The 20,746-nt window shown below is 41.6% G+C and overlaps 2 protein-coding genes across 3 annotated transcripts; both read left to right on the top strand.

The window, feature by feature from the left end:
* Positions 1-8,999: 8,999 nt before the first annotated feature.
* LOC106560300 (regulator of G-protein signaling 21) lies at positions 9,000-11,030 on the top strand. Of its 2 annotated transcripts, none has more exons than XM_014123053.3 (5): positions 9,000-9,288; positions 9,601-9,657; positions 10,029-10,093; positions 10,249-10,415; positions 10,601-11,030. In XM_014123053.3, the coding sequence occupies exons 1-5, from the start codon at positions 9,203-9,205 to the stop codon at positions 10,787-10,789; spliced, it is 564 nt and encodes a 187-aa protein (XP_013978528.1). In that variant the 5' UTR covers positions 9,000-9,202; the 3' UTR covers positions 10,790-11,030. The 2 variants fall into 2 exon arrangements, with proteins under 2 accessions (XP_013978528.1, XP_013978529.1); XM_014123054.3 differs by having other exon boundaries at positions 10,032-10,093.
* Positions 11,031-18,728: 7,698 nt separating this feature from the next.
* On the top strand, positions 18,729-20,715 carry LOC106560302 (regulator of G-protein signaling 21). The gene is made up of 5 exons (XM_014123055.3): positions 18,729-18,894; positions 19,003-19,092; positions 19,273-19,334; positions 19,591-19,757; positions 19,880-20,715. Exons 1-5 carry the CDS (start codon positions 18,806-18,808, stop codon positions 20,072-20,074), a joined length of 603 nt encoding a protein of 200 aa, XP_013978530.1. The 5' UTR covers positions 18,729-18,805; the 3' UTR covers positions 20,075-20,715.
* Positions 20,716-20,746: the final 31 nt, after the last annotated feature.

Consider the following 20,746-nt stretch of genomic DNA (forward strand, 5'->3'; position numbering starts at 1 on the left):
ATGTGTTCAAGTGCTAGCGTAAAAATACACATTCTAAGAATTGAGCCATTTACAATGTAAATGTACTTTTAATCTGTCTGTCTGTATATTTCAAGACATGGCATATGAGGGCGCAGTGAGATACCGGCTGGGTTGGATGATACTTTTCTCATTAACCATTTCTAAAAAACATATACAGTACTTCAAAATGGGAAATCAACCAATCCTCCATAGTTAACACAGTGGAAATGTCAACTTATTTATTATCTAAATGTTGAAAGTGTGTGGGCGACATAGAGAAACGAAATGGTACAGTTTGAGGCCATGTGGCCGAGAGTGATGCTGGCGCTGGAGATGGGGGTATGAGCAGCTGTGTCTGGCCAGGGATGATGTTGTGGATGTTTGTGTGTGTCTGTATGTTGTCATTTGTATGTGTATGTTTAGTTTTGTATTGTAAAAATAAAATACAAAAATAAAATAAATGCAGCCATTTACAGTATCAATATAGTTCTCTGTCAATCATGTTGACTGTGGACTGCAAGTCGACATGTCCCAATGTCCACATCCTATGATGCAACATCATGGCTGACTGGTAGTTTCACACCCTATGTTGAAATAATACCAAAAAAATGACGGGGGTACCGGTTAGTGGAGGTAATTTGTAGGTAAGGGTAAAGTGAAGTGACTAATGCATACTGTATATAATAAACAGCGAGTAGCAGCAGTGTAAAAACGAAAGGGGGGTGCGGCAATTTGATTAATTGTTCAGCAGTCTTACGGCTTTGGGGTAGAAGCTGTTAAGGAGCCTTTTGGTCCTAGACTTGGCGCTCCAGTACCGCTTGCCGTGCGATAGCAGAGAGAACAGTCTATGACTTGGGTGATCGGAGTCTTTGAAAAATGTTTGGGCTTTCCTCTAACACCGCCTAGTATATAGGTCCTGGATGACAGGAAACTTGGCCCCAGTGATGTACTGGGCCGTACGCACTACCCTCTGTAGCGCATTACGGTCAGATACCGAGCAGTTGCCATACCATGCGGTGATGCAACCGGTCAGGATGCTCTCGACGGTACAGCTGTAGAACTTTTTGAGGATCTGGGGACCCATGCCAAATCTTTTCAGTCTCCTGAGGGGGAAAAGGTGTTGTCGTGCCTTCTTCACAACTGTCTTGGTGTGTTTGGGCCATGATAGTTCGTCGGTGATGTGGACACCAAGGAACTTGAAACTCTCGACCCGCTCCACTACAGCCCCGTCGATGTTAATGGGGGCCCGTTCGGCCCGCCTTTTCCTGTACTACATGATCAGCTCCTTTGTCTTGCTCACATTGTCTTGTTCACACATGTTGCATGTGTTGGTGTCCCTCTTTACCACCCTGAAATTTGATACACCTGAATGGAATGGATGAAAAGAAACAAACAGGAAAACACAATTACTTCCGCTCCAGTAAATCACATCAATAAACATTGGATGAGTGTCTGGATCACCCATAGTGATCTTTTCCATCCTGCTACACAAACTTCAAAATAAACAAAACAAAATACTCACAGAGCTCAAAGGGTGTCATTGTAGATTCCTTCTGTTAAGAACCAGTCATCCATCTCAGATTCATAATCTAATCTTCACTGAGAGTGACAGGCAGGACTTCCATGGAACATTGTGTTACCAAAGTGTTTTCCCCATAAGATACCATTTTGTGTTTTCTCTCACACCTTTACTCTGTTACTGATACAATGTCAACACAAGGGTAGTGATATGATATGGGGCTGGTCATTGGTGTTTATGTGAGTGGAAGTAGAGTGAGAGAATGCTGCACACGCACATGCGCACACACACACACACAGGCACACACGTACGCTACAGTACATACTGTACCTAGAGCATGACTCATCTGTTCATCCTTGTCCAAATCTGATTCACCAAGACACACCTCTATTTAGTTTAGTTGTATTTGTGTAAGACAATGTATTTTCATAGTATCTGCATGTATGTATCTAATGGAAAACTTAGTTAGTTCACAATGAATCCCTAAAATATGTATGGAATTATAAATCAACATATAACCACATTATTGGTGCAAAACACATAACACAAGAAACACAAATCAAATCACCACAAAAGGTCACATCTATGTGAGTATATTAATTATTTCTTCCTGGGGTTTAGTTTTTCCATTTCCACTAGCACAAACAACATGAATTTTTATATCCTCTGATGTCAGGGTTTATATGTTTTCATTGTGACCCCCTTTGGGACCCAGCCATTAGTCAAGCATGTCAAATGAGATACACATGAGGCGATTCTCAGTAGGTGGGTTGCCCTTCTGCTTTTACCCCTCCACATCACACACCATGTCAGTACCAGGGTTTGTAGCTAGGAAAGTTCAAAATACTCACACTAACTATAGGTAGATGTGACCAGCCGATCTCTCCACAGGAGTCCACAAACACACCACAACACTCTAGGGGGAACTCGGGGGGAAGCTTCAAAAAAATGATTTGCATGTTATGAAATTCCATATGACTACGATTTCAGTGAGTCTTTCTATTCTTATCTATGGCTAGGGTAACCTAAGCCAAAATAAAGCAGCAATAAGAAGATCAACATAATCTGAGTCACAAGCCTTGTTGCAATAGATGAGAATATTGGACCACTCCCAGTTTTACAGACACACCTTGATAGGACAGTATGATGGTTACCCATTCAGATTGCCATGGCCATGGCCCCTTTTTCTATTACATATTATTCTCCCTCTTATGTTACCAAAGTTACCATTCACAGTAAATGACAGATGTTCTCAGGAAGTTGTATGTGGAGGAGTATAGATGTGAGTAAACCCTGACGATCATATTAAGGTGGGCAGACAGACACTGCTCCTTAATATCTTCCTGTTTTAAAATATGGTCATTTCCATTCACTGGCATGCAATGTCTTCAGAGGGAATTATTATAGTGTTGAATCATGAAAGATGTGTCTTCATAGAGTGTGATTTAGTAATATATGTACTATTTATACTATAAAACACAAACACTGTAGGAAATATCTCTCAAAAGTTCCATTATATTGATGAATGGAAAAAACGGTGGAAGAAAGCGGGGAAAATGTGAAGAAATTTGAAATTAGAACTGTACAGGAATGTAAATGCCCTAGGGGAGTTATGGTAAGCTGTGTGTTTATACCTGAGGTACAGTATCTAGGGGTGGCTTGCACCAGCAAGTCCCAAATGTCACAAGAACAAACCTCTCCTGAGACTCCTGAGATGCCCATACAGTGTACAGCTATCTCCTAGGAGGAAACACTGTCATTTACGTGAAGATGCCAAAACTATTATTTTCAAAGATACAGATCAATGAATTTAAGGATCTGCTGCAAAATATGACACAGACGAGAAGGTAAGCTAATGTACCGTACCAGTCAAAAGTTTGGACACAGGCCCCGCGAGTGACGCAGTGGTTTAAGGCACTGCAGTGTTAGCTGTGCCGCTAGAGATTCTTGGTTCGAGTCCAGGCTCTGTCGCAGCCAGCCGCAACTGGGAGACCCATGGGGCGGCGCCCAATTGGCCCAGCGTCGTCTGGGTTAGGGGAGGGTTTGGCCGATGTCCTTGTCCTATTGTGCACTAGTGACTCCTGTGGTGGGCTGGGCGCAGTGCTCGCTGACACGGTTGCCAGGTGTACGGTATTTCCTCCAACAGATGGCTGGCTTCCGGGTTAAGTGGGCATTGTGTCAAGAGGTTGTGTTTTGGAGGACACACGGCTCTCGACCTCCATCTCTCCCGAGTCCATAAGGAAGTTGCAGCAATGAGACAAGACTGTAACTACCAATTGGATAACACAAAAAAGGGGTAAAACATTTTTAAAAGTTTGGACACATCTACACATCCAAGGGTTTTTCTTTATTTTCTACATAGTGAAGACATCAAAACTATGAAATAACACATATGGAATCATGTAGTAACCAAAAAAGTGTTCATAAACAACTCAAAATATATTTAGATTCTTCAAAGTAGCCAACTTTTGCCTTGACGACAGCTTTGCACACTTCATGAGGAATGCTTTCCCAACAGTCTTGAAGGAGTTCCCACATATACTGAGCACTTGTTGGCTGCTTTTCCTTCACTCTGTGGTCCACCTCATCCCAAACCTTCTCAATTGGGTTGAGGTCGGGTGATTGTGGAGGCCAGGTCATCTGATGCAGCACTCCATCACTCTCCTTCTTGGTCAAATAATCCTTACACAGCCTGGAGGTGTGGTTTGGGTCATTGTCCTGTTGAAAAACAAATTATAGTCCCACTAAGCGCAAACCAGATGGGATGGAGTATCGCTGCAGAATGCTGTGGTAGCCATGCTGGTTAAGTGTGCCTTGAATTCTAAATAAGTCACAGACAGTGTCACCAGCAAAGCACCCCCACTCCATCACACCTCCTCCTCCATGCTTCATGGTGGGAACAACACACATGTCTGTGTGAGACGCTACTCTGCGGCGGTTGGAACCAGAAATCTCACATTTGGACTCATCAGACAGAAGGACAGATTTCTACCGGTCTAATGTCCATTGCTCGTGTTTCTTGGCCCAAGCAAGTCTCTTCTTCATATTGGTGTCTTTTAGTAGTGGTTTCTTTGCAGCAATTCAACCATGAAGGCCTGATTCACGCAGTCTCCTCTGAACAGTTGATGTTGAGATGTGTCTGTTACGTGAACTCTGTGATGTATTTCTTTGAGCTGCAATCTGAGGTGCAGTTAAATCTAATGAACTTAACTCTGGGTCATTCTATCCTGTGGCGGTCCTCATGAGAGCCAGTTTCATCATAGCGCTTGATGGTTTTTGGGACTGCACTTGAAGAAACGTTCAGTTCTTGAAATGTTCCGCATTGACTGACCTTCATATCTTAAAGTAATGATGGACTGTCGTTTCTCTTTTCTTATTTGAATAAACTTTTACCAAATAGGGCTATCTTCTGTATACCACCCCTACCTTGTCACAACACAACTGATTGGCTCAAACACATTAAGAAGGAAAGAAATTCCACAAATTAACTTTTAACAGGGTACACCTGTTAATTGAAATGCATTCCAGGTGACTACCTCGTGAAGCTGGTTGAGAGAATGCCAAGTGTGCAGAGCTGTCATCAAGTCAAAGGGTGGCTACGGTGAAGAATCTCACATTTGTTCAACACTTTTTCGGTTACTACATGATTCCATATGTGTTATTTCATAGTTTTGATGTCGTCACTATTATTCTACAATGTAGAAAATAGTAAAAATAAAGAAAAACCCTTGTATGAGAAGGTGTGTCCAAACTTTTCACTGGTACTGTATATATCTAGGAAAGAGGCATTTTAAGTATTCAATATATACAAACACATGAGGACAAATATAATATAATAAAACGAAATGCAGTAAGTGTTTTATATTTACACCAATACAGAAATAAAGAGAAGCTGTTGGTAATATATCAAGATCAGATCTTAATGTATACTACTTCCTCAATTTCCACAGGATCGATATCCTTTTAAGCCGAAAAAGATAGAAAAAAGACATTCAGTGTATTCTGGTACAGAAGATAAATGATGACTCCTTTTCTACAAAAATCAAGTAAGTACAGCAACAGTAGAGACTATTTCACAACAATAACATGTCAAATAGTAATATTGATTTACAAAACCCATCTAATCCAAAAACGTGTCGTCAAGCGGACAGTAGAAGAATTCAAACAACTCTTGAGAAAGAGTTGAAGGACAAAAGTAAGGACAACTGTTTTAACTACATTGGCCCAGAGTACATTTGTTATCTTCAATAGTACAGTCTCATAAGACCACCTTCTGACTTTAGCATGCTAATCCCACAGGGTTCTTTGCAGCCTGCAGATCCTTCCTGCAGTCTGAATTCCGTGAGGAGAATATTGAGTTCTGGCTAGCATGCCGTGACTACAGAGAGAACACCTCACCAGCCGACCTCTCCTGGAAAAAGCAAAAGAGATCTACCAGGAGTTCCTCCATCCCCAGGCCCAGTGAGAGGTCAGTTAGTCAGGCTATGCTTCAGCTTTCACCTTGGTAGTAGCAGCTATCCAAATGATAACATATTACAAGCTAAAGTAGCATACCCACAAATGTAGGTATAATTCCTAAAGTGTGACTAGATAATACCATGTACTTTGCTGATGTGGGAAAAGGCTATTTCATAATAGAGATAGCAAGATGACGGGCAAAGATAACAGCCTCTCATCAGAATCATTTGACAACCATTGTAACTTTCTGACATGGGAAAATTACTCTTTCAAAATACAAATAGCAAGCAGATGGGACAATATATGATTTGAGCAAGCTCATGCAATGAATGAATGAATTGGCAAGCTTAGGGTGGAAAGATGACCATATCGTTCCGCTCAGGCGTTTCATAAAATTTCCCTTCACACTCATTGTCATGGTTTGTGTTTCGCCCCTACAATATAACATTGACCACCACTATGAAGATCAAAACATCCATGAAGTCTCCTGGTCTGTGCTGCTTTGATGAGGCAGTGAGAAATGTGTACAGACTGATGGAGAGAGACTCATGCCCCAGGTTCCTCAGGTCAGACGCCTACCTAGGGCTCAGACGCAAAGCCAGGACCCTCTGGTAGAGGTCAGGGATCAAGGGTTTCAGAGTCAAGATTCACAAAGTCAAACAAGGAGAATGACCACAGGAAATGACTTATGAGTTGTAGATGAAGAATAAATTAATATAAAGTATGGAGAAGGATTAGAGATGAGTGGTGTGTAGTGATGAGTGGTGACAATGATTCAGAGTACTTAACAGTACATTCATTCAAACCTCTAGATCACGTGTCAAACTCATTCCACGGAGGGCCGAGTAAATGCGTGTTTTTCGCTCCTCCCTTGTACTTGATCAATGAATAAGGGTCACTAAAGACTCCTGGTTGCCTAGGTCTTAATTGAAAGGAAAAACAAAAAATCTGCATACACTAGGCCCTCCATGGAAAGAGTATGACACCCCTGCTGTAGACTGACTGACAAGTCAAAAGTGGCGTTTGCGTCAAAAGTCAAATTCTAGGGAATTTTTATAGATTGGAATGACGGTACAGCATGTCTAAATGGAAAGACTTAAGTTATGAATGGTTACAGAAATAACTTGCATATGGTTGCAAAAATGCAGAACTAAGAGGCTGTTAAATCTTCTATTAAAGTGTCCTTTGTTGTGGAATAGGAACAAATCTCTCTTCATTCCATGCTAATTGGGCATTATATGTATACGTCAACAATATGAAATATGAATAACAGTTATTTGTTTAACTCTGTTAATACTAATATAGCATGGATGTATCATGTCAGTTTCAATGTACATTATACTTCCACAAATCAGGATGTAAATGTTGTCAGGATGGAGGGTTATCATTGACTTGTCCTATGACACTGAGTAATCGTCTGTGGTCGGTGGGCATGGAGACTCACACAAAAACATTTCCCACAGCCTGCTACCTGCCTACCTGTAAGGCTGTTGTGCTCACATGTCAACTGTGTCATGAAGTTGGGAAAAAAATTGCCCTGTCACTCTTGACCCCTCTCTGTAGATGGCTCTATTCCTCAAAGTTGTGTCTTAAAAAGGCCATCTGGATGGCTCTAACAATAACTGTGAGTTTGACTCAGGACACCCACCAGTGGATTCAGTCATATGCCGTGATGCGTGGCAAATCACCCTGAATTTGTCCCCTTGTTAGGGAAGTCATCTCATCACCAAGGAACAACAGTTTTTTTTCGATGGCGACTTTTAGCAACTATGCACACTTCTTCGCTCCATCTAGATGTCCAAACCGCTGAAAGACACAAGGCTAGCTCAGCAGGATCTTCAATTGAGTATTGCATGATGATTCTGAGATAAACTACAATTTATTACACATACAAGGTTATGAATAAAAGCAGACTTCAATGGGATTGTATTATGTGAGAGTTGTTGTTCTATTGGATAGAGGGAAGACCAGACAATAGTGCCTTATCTTACTATTAATTTGCTCAGTAAGCCTAGAGCATGGTATAATATATTATATTTACAAACATTATTTATTTATTTATTGGAGGGGCTGAGGGCGGCTGGTGTAAGGCGATGTTCTTGCTAAATGACCAAGAGCTCACCTCTCCTATATCACCACAGCACGTAGGCGACATCACGCCACCTTGTCCCTCACACACAGTCTGACACAGTTTTGCTCAGTCCCAAGCGGTTGTCATAACAGCCGAAGGGAAGTGGGTAATGTGCAGTGCATTTCAGACACTGTCTGAGTTACTCAATACCGTCACTCAGGAACCTCTAGAATGGATAGTGTTTGTATGGTGTTAATCACACAGGCGATTGCGGTGTGTTCATTTAAAACCTCTGGTCAGTTGAGCTTTACTGTATTATATAAAGGTAGTTGTGGTGGTGTGGACGAGAGGGCACAAGGCACATTAAATATAATTGGACATGTTTTGGTGTCCCTTGGTTGGGCTTGACTGCTTGTGGCCATCTTTGGGCAAGTTGAGGAGGACCAAGTCAGTTACTGTGCAGAATGACAGACAGGCAATTGGACATGGCTGCCTACTGGTAAAGATCATTTGGCAAGTGAGGTTTATATGACTATGGCTACTGTACGCAAAGGCTAGTTAGAAGAGAGTGAAAAATCTGATGTTGCCTACTGTAATCGCTCTATATTGATCAGACCAAAACTGCTGTTAATATTTGTCAATAGAGCAAGTTTGCCTTTGATAATCCATTCACAGGGGTTTTACCTGTAAACTGTCAACCTTTAGAGAAAGAAACACAACTTGTGGTGCATATGATGCTTTTGGATATAACTTAAACATCCCAATGATGTTTCAACAGGGTACCAAAACGCAGTAAGCGAAGGTCATGATTTGCCTATCACTCTCACTGTCTCTGTCATTTGCATCTGAGCAGCGAAGATAAAAAATACTGTGGACATACAGAGCATGCTTTTAACAAGGAGACATTAGACCCTCCCTTAAAAACAGAGGTAGAGAGAGAGCATGTCACAGGAAGAGAGAAAGAGAGCGTGGAGGCTTCCTCTCTTGCTACGGTTTGCTGGGCTGGATCTGATGTTTCAGTGTTTCACCATCCAGCCCATAAGCAACGGGGCGCCCTGCATATAAGGCCTGAAGTGGGGGGAGACCCCTCCATACAGAGAGTGATCCATCGCAGCATGAGCAGCACCAGGAGACAGAGAGTGTGGAGTTAAAACATGCCCAGCCTAATCATCACAGAGACACTGACACAAACACAGCACTTCAATATGGAGCAGGACGACAGGAGGAGGAACAAGAACCTGTGAGTTTAGCTTATAGATTTTTTTATGCAGTCAACAGCTGGGGAATTTGGAAAATGTATTGTGGAGCTTTTGTATAAGTAATAAGGATAAATATTCAATGTAGTCTAGTAATACTAAGGATCTGTAATATACTTTCTAAATATAAAATACTTTGTATAGTTTCTTTTACAATGCTTTTACATACGTATATGTTATACTAAACCTGTAAATACCTCCTACCTAGATACTACATACTGAGATGTCCTTATACAGCAATGGAATAAGTCTTGTTTTATGAGACGATCATGACATTTCTCTTTTTCTCTCCATAGGGGAAAGAACTTTATTTGCCGACTGCAATGCATGTTCTCACACTCCACATCTGAGAGGTAAGGATTCTTACTCTTCCTTACACTGTCACTCTGCATTGATGCTAATTGTTAATATTTTGCATGTATTTTATTGTTCAAGTACCATGTGTGTTCTAGCATCCATCTATGGTAGTGTGTGCGGATTCAAATGAAACTTCAGGACTTATGTTAACTTTGGCAGAGCACAGGCGCACGCACGCACGCACGCACGCACACACACACACAAGGCCCAAGTGTTTGATATGTGAAAGAACTTGATAACTGTGCGGCTATAATAATTTCTTAATTATGTTGATTCTATGTGCCCTTTTGTCCTCACATCAAATACCAGCTTATTTTTACCCAGATTTGACTCTAGTTGAGTCATCAAACACACATTTTCTTCCCAGCAGGCTAAGTTTAGAAGATACCCAACAATGGTCTCAGTCACTGGAGAGACTCCTTGAGTCTAAATGTAAGTTTTACTTCACGAGACGATCAAAATAGTTAGAGATAAGTAGCTAAATCAGATTTTTAAAATCTAAAAATGTGGAACAAAAATTCCATGTGTGCAGGCTTGGGGCTGTATCAGTGTTTCATGCCTTGGTTTGTTTTTGTTCTTCCCCACAGATGGACTGGCCACCTTCAGAACCTTTCTGAAGTCTGAATTCAGCGATGAGAACATTGAGTTCTGGCTGACGTGTGAGGAGTACAAGAAAATCAAGTCATCATTCAGAATGTCATCGAAGGCAAAGAAAATCTATGAGCAGTTCATAAAGGCTGAGGCTCCTAAAGAGGTAAGACTGTTATGTATTACAGTACATGGCTACATGTTAGAGATTCAAATAACCCTCTGTAACCTCATTGATGTTTCAATGTATTTCATCAACACCATCCAGTTATTAAACCACCCTCAAATGTCTCCAGACATGCTATATGAAATGCTTCTGTACTTTGTAAATCTAAATGAATCTTGTTCCAGATAAACATTGACTACTACACAAGGGAGCAGATCAAGAGGGCTGTGAAGACTCCTACCCTCCAATGCTTCGACGATGCCCAGAAGATTGTCTATGGGCTGATGGAGAGAGATTCGTACCCTCGCTTCCTGCGCTCAGACATTTACAGATCCCTCCTGGAGTCCCTCGCCGCTGACGCCATCAAGGGATGATAGGAGAGGAGAAGACGACAGGAGAACATGAAAACAGTAACTGGAATGTTTGGGCTTCTACAGGATGGAAGGCTGACCAAGCACAAAGAGACTGACAGGCCATGCCCTACAAGATTGGTTCCCACAATGCAGGACCACACCCTGAAACACTCTGCAAGCAGGATTAGCCAAGAGAAAAATAAAGAAGCAAAGACAGATGGAAAAGCAGAGAGGATATGGGGAACTCTACGGTGATGCGTGTTTGAACTGGATGCTGCTGTCCTATCAGTGACTCTGGGAGTGACATGTCGTATCATAAGTGATCAGATCGTCTTTGACAGTGAATGAATCACATAGTGAATGACGATTGAACTGAAACACAACGTCAGAGAACCATGCAGTCCCCACTCAACCGGAGGTGCTTCCTGTCTTGATAAAGACAGAGAAGAGTGTGTCCGTGTGTGCGCGCGTGTGTGTGCGCGCGTGTGTGTGTGTGTGTGTGTGTGTGTGTGTGTGTGTGTGTGTGTGCGTGCGTGCGTGCGTGCGTGCGTGCGTGCGTGCGTGCGTGCGTGCGTGCGTGCGTGTGTGTGTGTGTGTGTGTGTGTGTGTGTGTGTAACAGGAAGCCTATGATACTGTGATAAGACATGAGATGCAGGGTGGACTTTCTCTAGCAGTACTAACCTACGTGGTCAGGAGGAATGTAATGAAGGAAAGAGCATGTATTCAGCGGATATACAGCGGATAAACAGAATATACTCTCCTTTACACTATGAATATTTAGTCTCTAAAATCAGTCAAGTTTTGTGAAAGGAATTTTGATCTTTACACTTGTAAGGCAGTTAAAGACTTCTTACGCTGTCTATCATTTAAGAATTACCTATTGAGAAGTATAGGTTAAGTTGTGCAATTGTAGAGAGAAGAATAGTCTATGTCCAACTTTGTATATTGAACTTAACTCCTACTTATTTGATACAGAATGTTTCTGATTGCTTACTGAGCTTGCACAATAGAATGTTTAGTCATTCAGATTTGCATGTTGTACTATTTATAACACACAGTTACTGTTTGGATGCTGACTTTTGTAATGCTTGTAAAAAAAAAAGTTATGATTATGTAGGATGACAATAAATGATTAAATTATTTGCAGACAAGGTACTTGTTGTCAATCACTAATTAGCAAAAATGTCTTCTGGCTCACTCTCAACAACTAAATTAAAAACCAACATTACATATAGCGATTGCTTTAATCTTTACAGCTCATTACATAGTAAATGTCTCAGACAGTCCATGATTTATCACGACAATGTTTTACCAGCAAAACATAAGTATAATATCACTATTCCATGAAGCGTGGTATACATTTATAAATGTGTGGCAATAGTACTGCCAAATCAATGTCACATGCTAATGTTAAATGTTATCCCTTGACACACCACCTTCCCAGAAAGTAGTGATAGGGCTATTACCATATAGTAAATCATGAGTTTGAGCACACTTGATGGTCTCCAATGCATGTGAAATCATCTCAATGTGCAAAAAAGAAGTCTAAATTAAAAATAAAAATAAATCACACACCAGACAGTTTATTAGGTACACCCATCTAGTACTGGGTCGGACCCCCCTTTGCCTCCAGAACAGCCTGAATTGTTCGGGGGATTCCACAAGTTGTCGGGTAAATGTTCGACAAGAATGTTGGTCCATGCTGACGCGATGGCATCACGCAATTTCTGCATATTGGACGGCGGTACATTCATGCTGTGAACAGTCCGTTCCATCTCATCCCAAAGATGCTCTATTGGGTTGAGGTCTGGGGACTGCGCAGGCCACTCAAGTAAACTGAACTCGCTGTCATGTTCCAGGCAATGTTTTTCCATTCCTCATTTGTCCAGTGTTGATGACTACATGCCCACTGGGGCGGATTCTTCTTGTTTTTAGCTGATAGGAGTGGAACCCGGTGTAGTCGTCTGCGGCAATAGCCCATCCATGACAAGGATCGACGAGTTGTGCATTCCAAGATGCTGTTCTGCACACCACTGTTCTACTGTGCCAATATTTGTCTTTTTGTGGCCCGCCTGTTAGAGTACATGATTCTTGCCATTCTCCTTTGACCTCTCTCATTAACGAGCTGTTGTCGCCCACAGGAATGCCACTGACTGCATGTTTTTTGTTTGTCGCATCATTCTCGGGAAAACCCTAGACATTGTCATGCGTGAAAAGCCCAAGAGGGCAGCCATTCCTGAGATACTGGATCCAACACACCTGGCACTGACAATCATACCATGCTCAAAGTCGCTTAGGTCACTCACTTTGCCCATTCTAACGTTAAATCGAAGAGTAACTGAATGCCTCGATGCCTGTCTGCCTACTTTATATAGCAAGCCACGTGACTCACAGTCTGTAGAAGCGATTCATTTTTGTGAATGGGGTGGTGTACCTCATAAACTGGCCGGTGAGTCTATATACATTCATGCTACACATACATCTGCTGCTACCAGACTCTTATTTACTATGACTAATAATGCACAATTTAAAAACTTGCCCCATATCCCCCGTTTACCTGATACATGTGTAAATATTGTATTACAAATTGTGCCTTCCTGTGTTATACTTTTTCTAAAATGTCTATTCTATTCTACATGCTTTTGTTTTTATCTGAAAAACTAGTCTTGTTTCAAAAAAAAAATTCTGCATCATGAACAACAGAAACAGGAAGAGCTGCTGAGTTTCAGTTTCTCATCACAAGACCATGGTGATTATGAGAAGTAATGTGTTTTTACAGTTAATGGATATCTAATAAGAGACTGTGATCCTTGTGTTAATAACTATGACAACATGACACTGCATGTAAAGGTGTTTCATCATTGGGTGAATGTTGGCCCATTCCTCCTGACAGAGCTGGTGTAACTGAGTCAGGTTTGTAGGCCTCCTTGCTCGCACAAGCTTTTTCAGTTCTGCCCACAAATTTTCCATAGGATTGAGGTCAGGGCTTTGTGATGGCCACTCCAATATCTTGACTTTGTTGTCCTTAAGCCATTTTGCCACAACTTTGGAAGTATGCTTGGGGTCATTGACCATTTGGAAGAACCATTTGTGACCAAGCTTTAACTTCCTGACTGATGTCTTGAGATGTTGCTTCAATATATCCACATAATTTTACATCCTCATGATGCCATCTATTTTGTGAAGTGCACCAGTCCGTCCTGCAGCAAAGCACAACATGATGCTGCCACCCCTGTGCTTCATGTTTGGGATGGTGTTCTTTGGCTTGCAAGCCTCCCCTTTTTCCTCCAAACAAAATGATGGTCAATATGGCCAAACAGTTTTGTTTCATCAGACCAAAGGACATTTCTCCAAAAAGTACGATCTTTGTCCCCATGTGCAGTTGCAAACCATAGTCTGGCTTTTTTATGGTGGCTTTGGAGCAGTGGCTTCTTCCTTGCTGAGCGACCTTTCAGGTTATTTCAATATAGGACTCGTTTTACAGTGGATATAGATGCTTTTGTACCTGTTCCCTCCAGCATCTTCACAAGGTCCTTTGCTGTTGTTCTGGGATTGATTTGCACTTTTCGCACCAAAGTACGTTCATCTCTAGGAGACAGAACGCGTCTCCTTCCTGAGTGGTATGACGGCTATGTGGTCCCATGGTGTTTATACTTGCATACTATAGTTTGTACAGATGAACGTGGTACCTTCAGGCATTTGGAAATTGCTCCCAAGAATGAACCAGACTTGTGGAGGTCTACAATTTTTTTCTGGGGTCTTGGCTGATTTCTTTTGATTTTCCCATGATGTCAAGCAAAGAGGTAATGAGTTTGAAGGTAGGCCTTGAAATACATCCACAGGTACACCTACAATTGACTCAAATTATGTCAATTAGCCTATCAGAAGCTTCTAAAGCCATGACATAATTTTCTGGAATTTTCCAAGCTATTTAAAGGCATAGTAAACTTAATGTATGTAAACTTTCGACCCACTGGAATTGTGATACATTGAATTATAAATGAAATAATCTGTCTGTAAACAATTGTTGGAAAAATTACTTGTGTCTTGCACAAAGTAGATGTCCTAACCGACTTGCAAAAACTACAGTTTGTTAACAAGAAATTTGTGGAGTGGTTGAAAAATGAGTTTTAATGACTCCAACCTAAGTGTATGTAAACTTCTGACTTCAACTGTATATATTTTGTCATGTGGTTGTGTAATTTCTTCCCATGCCCTTTCTATCCTGCAGAGGACACTTTGGTATTTTCTGATTTCCTCCTAACAGTGTGATTGCCAGCATGTGTGGCTGTCGTCGATAGCCACTCTCAAATTATGGATCAAACTTAACAAGCTTTTAGCATTGCCTTAAGAGCAGTTCCCGTTCCCCCCCACTTTAAATCACTCAACAGCAACACAGTGTCTCCGCCGTGTCTCCCACAAGACCACATCCTAGAGAACTACAGTACATTCGGAAAGTATTCAGACCCCTTGACTTAAAAAAAAAATGACATTGCAGCCTTATTCTAAAATTGATTAAATTGTGTTTTCCCCTCATCAATCTGCACACAATAAATTTGAGCAAATGTATAAAAAAAATGTGTTACCCATTTACCTAATGATTCAGACCCTTTACTCAGTACTTTGTTGAAAAACCTTTGGCAGCGATTACTGCCTCGAGTCTTCTTGGGTATGACGCTTCAAGCTTGGCACACCTGTATTTGGGGAGTTTCTCCCATTATTTTCTGCAGATCCTCTCAAGCTCTGTCAGGTTGGATGGGAAGCATCGCTGCATAGCTATTTTCAGGTCTCTCCAGAGATGTACCATCGGGTTCAAGTCCGGGGTCTGGCTCAGCCACTCAATGACATTCAGAGACTTGTCCTGAAGCCACTCCTGCATTGTCTTGTCTGTGTGCTTAGGGTTGTTGTCCTGTTGGAAGGTGAACCTGCGCCCCAGTCTGAGGTTGTGAGCGCTCTGGAGCAGGCTTTCATCAAGGACCTCTATGTGCTTTGCTCCATCAAGGACCTCTCTGTGCTTTGCTTTGCTCCATCTTTCCCTGACTAGTCTCCCAGTCCCTGCCTCTGAAAAACATCCCCACAGCATGATGCTGCCACCACCATGCTTCACCGAAGGGATGATGCCAAGGTTTTCTCCAAACGTGACGCTTTGCATTCAGGCCAAAGAGTTCAATCTTGTTTTCATTAGACCAGAGAATTTTGTTTCTCATGGTCTGAGGTTCCTTTAGGTGCCTTTTGGCAAACTCCAAGCGGTCTGTCATGTGCCTTTTACTGAGGAGTGGCTTCCGTCTGGCCACTCTACCATAAAGGCCTGACTGAGTGCTGCAGAGATGGTTGTCCTGGAAGGTTCTCCCATCTCCACAGATGAACTCTGGAGCTCTGTCAGAGTGACCATCAGGTTCTTGGTCACCTCCCTGACCAAAGCTCTTCTCCTCCGATTGCTCAGTTTGGCCGGGCTGCCGGCTCTTGAAAGCATCTTGTTGGTTCCAAACTTCTTCCATTTAAGAATGATGGAGGCCACAGTGTTCTTGTGGACCTTCAAGGCTGCAGAAATGTTTTGGTACCCGTCCCCAGATCTGTGCCTCAACACAATCCTGTCTCGGAACTCTGCGGACAATCCTTCGACCTCATATTTTGGTTTTTGCTCTGACATGTATTGTCAACTGTGGGACCTTATATAGACAGATGTGTGCCTTTCCAAATCATGTCCAATCAATTGAATTTACCCACCTGGAATCCAATCAACTTGTAGAAACATCTCAAGGATGATCAATGGAAACAGGATGCACCTGAGCTCAATTTCCGGTCTCACAGCAAAGTGTCTGAATACTTATGTAAATATGGCATTTCTGTTAGAATTTTTTTATAAATTTGCAAAAATTTCTAAAAAATCTGTTTTGTCATTATGGGGTATTGTGTAGATTGATGATGAAAAAAAATATTTAATACATTATAGAATAAGGCTGTAAAGTAACAAAATGTGGAAAAAGTCAAGTGGTCTGAATACTTTCCGGATACACTGTTAATGGGCAATCTGAATTCAATCACTAGCCCTCTGGTATCAATCCCATGGCAAGATCCAAACACTTGTAGTCTCTTTTGAGGAATTCTGCCTATGACGTTGAGCAGTAATTAAATGACACTGATGTAAAATATACCACTTTGTGTTTACGGAACATTTAAAACATTGTTCCCGTATTTATGCAAATTCACAGATTTTCCATTACTTTTTTGGGTGGTGCCACAGTGACATACAGTACTCCACCTGCAGTATGCTGTACTTTCTGGGTAAGGACAAACATATTCAAATCACATCCACCATGCATTTGCATGAACCCAGACATCTTCTGACAGCTTCAAATAAATATTAACATAGTAAAATAAATAAAAGTGTGGAAAGATGCAAAGCTAGCGCGAAGCCAGGTGATGTGTGCGCTATTAAATTACCATGCTGGTGGGGCAAGAACCAGTCATTCAGGTTGGAGCACTATGCTGATAACTCACTTATCACTCTGAGTCAGTTGGACGAATACAACCATCTATTCAGGAAGGTAGAGAGAGACTGAGAGAGAAAGAGAGAGAGAGAGAGAGAGAGAGAGAGAGAGAGAGAGAGAGAGAGAGAGAGAGAGAGAGAGAGAGAGAGAGTGTGTGTGTGTGTGTGTGAGAGAGAGAGAGAAAGAGAGAGAGAGAGAGAGAGAGAAAGAAAGTGCGAGAAAGAGAGAACGGGGGTAAGAAGAGAGAAGTAGGGAGAGAGGGAGAAAGAGGAGAGGGGGAGAGCAGAGGTAAGAGTTCAGAGGTGAAAGGGTTTAGGTCATCTGTACAGAAAACAAAGTGGTTAACCTCAAAACCTGACCAGTGAACCTCCTAATTATTCCAGATAGTGGTTTACTGCATTACCTGGCACATTGTTGCATCCGGTAATGTCCCTCCTCTTTCATATCAATCTAACGAAGGCGGTTACTAAGTTAATTGCAGGTTAGCTAATTTCTAACTGGAAAAAATTTAGAATAAAAATTGGAGAATCAAATTGTATTCATCACGTACATGGTCTACATCAGGTATAAAAGGTGCAGCGAAATGCTTACTTTCTAGCTCCCTCAACAGTGCAGTACAATATCAAGCAATTTATTTCCAACCCCTTCTTCCCATGTTACTATTTTTTACACTCTATGAATAGAGTCTTGGTTGTATCTTAATGATTAAGAAACAGGAATGTAAGGAAATGTGTTTGATGGGCTACAGCATTCCAATCAGTATGCATCTTACGGTAGGGCCTATACTTGTGTTGTGAAGCGGATATTGCATCATGTTCAGTCCTCCACATTATCATACTTTCCATGCATTCTTTTCTTATGACATCTCCTACTGCTTGATTAGATCTGATTGGTTTAGTTAATAAAATATATGTTTGTCTCTACAACTGCTATGGGTGGGGGTTGGGGGGATTTGAGACTTGCGCTTAGGAGCGAAATACATTTTTAATTGTATGAAGTGTATTACAGTAATTTCCTTTGATGTTGCTGTAACTTTTATCCTGAGACTTGGAGAGTTTCAGTTTAAGTGGATAGGAAAGACCCCAACTCAGAAAAGGCATCAAGGCCCCATGATGAACAAATGTTCATGTTGTCAAAACAAGGTTTCAAACTCACCCTCTGACCAATCCTATCCTCATCAGTCCTCTAAACTTTATTATGGTTTTGGAGGGCCTTGTTGTGCCTCTACGTCATTGGCTCACCGCCTCACCCTGAGTTAAACATGGAAGCACAAGCACTCTCAGTAGTGTAAACATTTACACTAAACAGCCAATCACATTCCCTAGCACTGCCTTTTTCTCCTTCAGGCTCTCACCATCAGCAGATGGGCTAGTCAACTGTTTACATAGAGTTGGCCAATCAGGTTCCAGATCTGTTACTCTAAGCCCACCTTTCTAGCATGACGATATCAGAGAGAAACTATAAAGTGCTCTGACTGCTCCAGAGGGAGGTCGATTAACTTGCTTGCTATAGTCAGGACTATATTCAGTGTTTCACCACAGAATCATGAGAGAGTGTGTTGTATCAGAAAGGGACATGGCGTGTACAGACTATATGAAGGAATCGGATTTCTCTATTGATACAAAAGGAATCAAGTAAGTTATTTAATGATTAATGTTTGTGTTATTAAAGCTGGTTGTTATGACATTGTTCAGCAATGATAGCAGTCACATTATCCTAACAGAAATTATTGCATTTTTCAGGAAGAGAAACTGGAGGACAAGGATACGCTATCTTTTGAAGATCACCTCTTCTTCTTCTTCTTCAAAATGCATGGCAGGAAGATCTTACAGGTGAGGCTCAGGGATTTGAATTATGTACTATTATGGAAGTAAATTAAGGACTATGTTAAGACTCTATTTTCTAATAATGATCCAACTTAATATGTATCACTATAAGCAGTATTTACAACTACTACCACAGTATGCTTCTTGTACATGTTGCTCTAATATGACTGTTCTCTCCTTCCTCAGGCCAACAGTGGAGGAAGTCAACCAATGGGCACAGTCACTTGACAAACTCCTGAGTCACAAATGTAAGTGCCACCCCCTGAGTGTTATAGCTCATATGATAGCAGCGTGATTGTATGAAACTGGCACAAAGGTCATTGGGTAACAATGTATACGAATTAAGTGAGTCAACTTGAAGTGAAGTACAGTTAACTAAACTGCACCCCTGATTGGTTGATATTTGACCCTTGACCTCAACTTAGCTTGAAGGCCTCTTTCACTGCTTGCTTTGACATTCCCTCTGTTCTCTCTCCCTCATTCCTTCCTCCTTCTGTCCTGCAGATGGAAAGGCAGCGTTTCAGATATTCCTGAAGTCAGAGTTCTGTGATGAGAACATAGAGTTCTGGATGGCCTGTGAGGAGTTCAGGACCATCACGTCTCTAGGGAAACTGTCGTCGAGGGCCAGAAGCATCTATGAAGAGTTCATCCAGTGTGATGCTCCTAAAGAGGTGAGATTCTTTCACTACTGGCAGATGTGATTTGGGAAAAAAACAACTATCTAATGCCATTATGTGATCATTCTGATTGTACAAAGACTTACTGTGGTTCTTGTCTCTATGTTTGGCTGCAGATCAACCTGGACTACCAGACAAAGGATGCTATCATCCAGAGCCTGCGTCTGCCCAGCCTGACGTGTTTCCTGTCGGCCCAGAAGAAGGTGTTTAACCTGATGGAGAACAACTCGTACCCTCGCTTCATCCACTCTGAGCTCTACAAGGAACTGTGTGCCATCGCCAGGGGAGAGGGGAAATATCTCAAGTTTTAAGATTACTACTCGCAAGAATTGGCTATGTAGTCACGCATTACATGAAGTTGCACTGACACCATGAAGTTACATGGAATGTAAAACCATTTTACATTTGAGCCATGTGGTCATTGGCAATGCTGTAGCGCACTATTTATAAACAGTACTGTAGTGTAGGAAGTACAGTGAATATCTAGCTGTAAATAGCTTTGCCTTTACACTTGAAAAATGTTCATTCAACTGTGCATCCTTGGTTTTGCAGTCAGACAAAACAACACCAGGACCTTTGTGCACATGATTATGCAGATAAGATGTAAAGTTGTTTTGATATTGGCTCAAAATGGAATTGCTTATCCAGTTGTGTTTGAATGCACTTTAGTCAGTTTCACCAAACACCAGTACCGGTAAATAACTGGCTACTAACTGTTTGCAATTGTTTGTATATGATGCGCGCAAGTACTTCCTGGGACCAGTCATATAGGTTTACATTGGCAACTGTTTCGCTGGAGAGGTGAATGTTTTGCATTGCATAGAGGTGTTTACACTAAACATTGTAGCGGAAATGGTTTTAACCATTCCAATGAGTTCAGTTCATCGTGGGTGAACTTGCTGTAAATAAAACAAATGACAGAGGTAAAGGTATGGTGGCAGCTGGACTGCAACACTATTGTTTTTCATTATTTATCATTTGTT

This window comes from Salmo salar, chromosome 10, assembly GCF_965601325.2.
Source record: "Salmo salar chromosome 10, fSalSal1, whole genome shotgun sequence".
Classification (NCBI taxonomy): Eukaryota; Metazoa; Chordata; class Actinopteri; order Salmoniformes; family Salmonidae; genus Salmo; species Salmo salar.

Bases quoted from the DNA above. Each gene is read 5' to 3' on its own strand.
- LOC106560300 (XM_014123053.3), top strand. From the start codon at position 9,203: ATGCCCAGCCTAATCATCACAGAGACACTGACACAAACACAGCACTTC. The intron at 10,094-10,248 runs GTAAGTTTTACT...TCTTCCCCACAG, and splicing joins GAGACTCCTTGAGTCTAAAT to ATGGACTGGCCACCTTCAGA. The intron at 10,416-10,600 runs GTAAGACTGTTA...ATCTTGTTCCAG, and splicing joins AGGCTGAGGCTCCTAAAGAG to ATAAACATTGACTACTACAC.
- LOC106560302 (XM_014123055.3), top strand. From the start codon at position 18,806: ATGAGAGAGTGTGTTGTATCAGAAAGGGACATGGCGTGTACAGACTAT. The intron at 19,093-19,272 runs GTGAGGCTCAGG...CTCCTTCCTCAG, and splicing joins ATGGCAGGAAGATCTTACAG to GCCAACAGTGGAGGAAGTCA. The intron at 19,335-19,590 runs GTAAGTGCCACC...TCTGTCCTGCAG, and splicing joins CAAACTCCTGAGTCACAAAT to ATGGAAAGGCAGCGTTTCAG.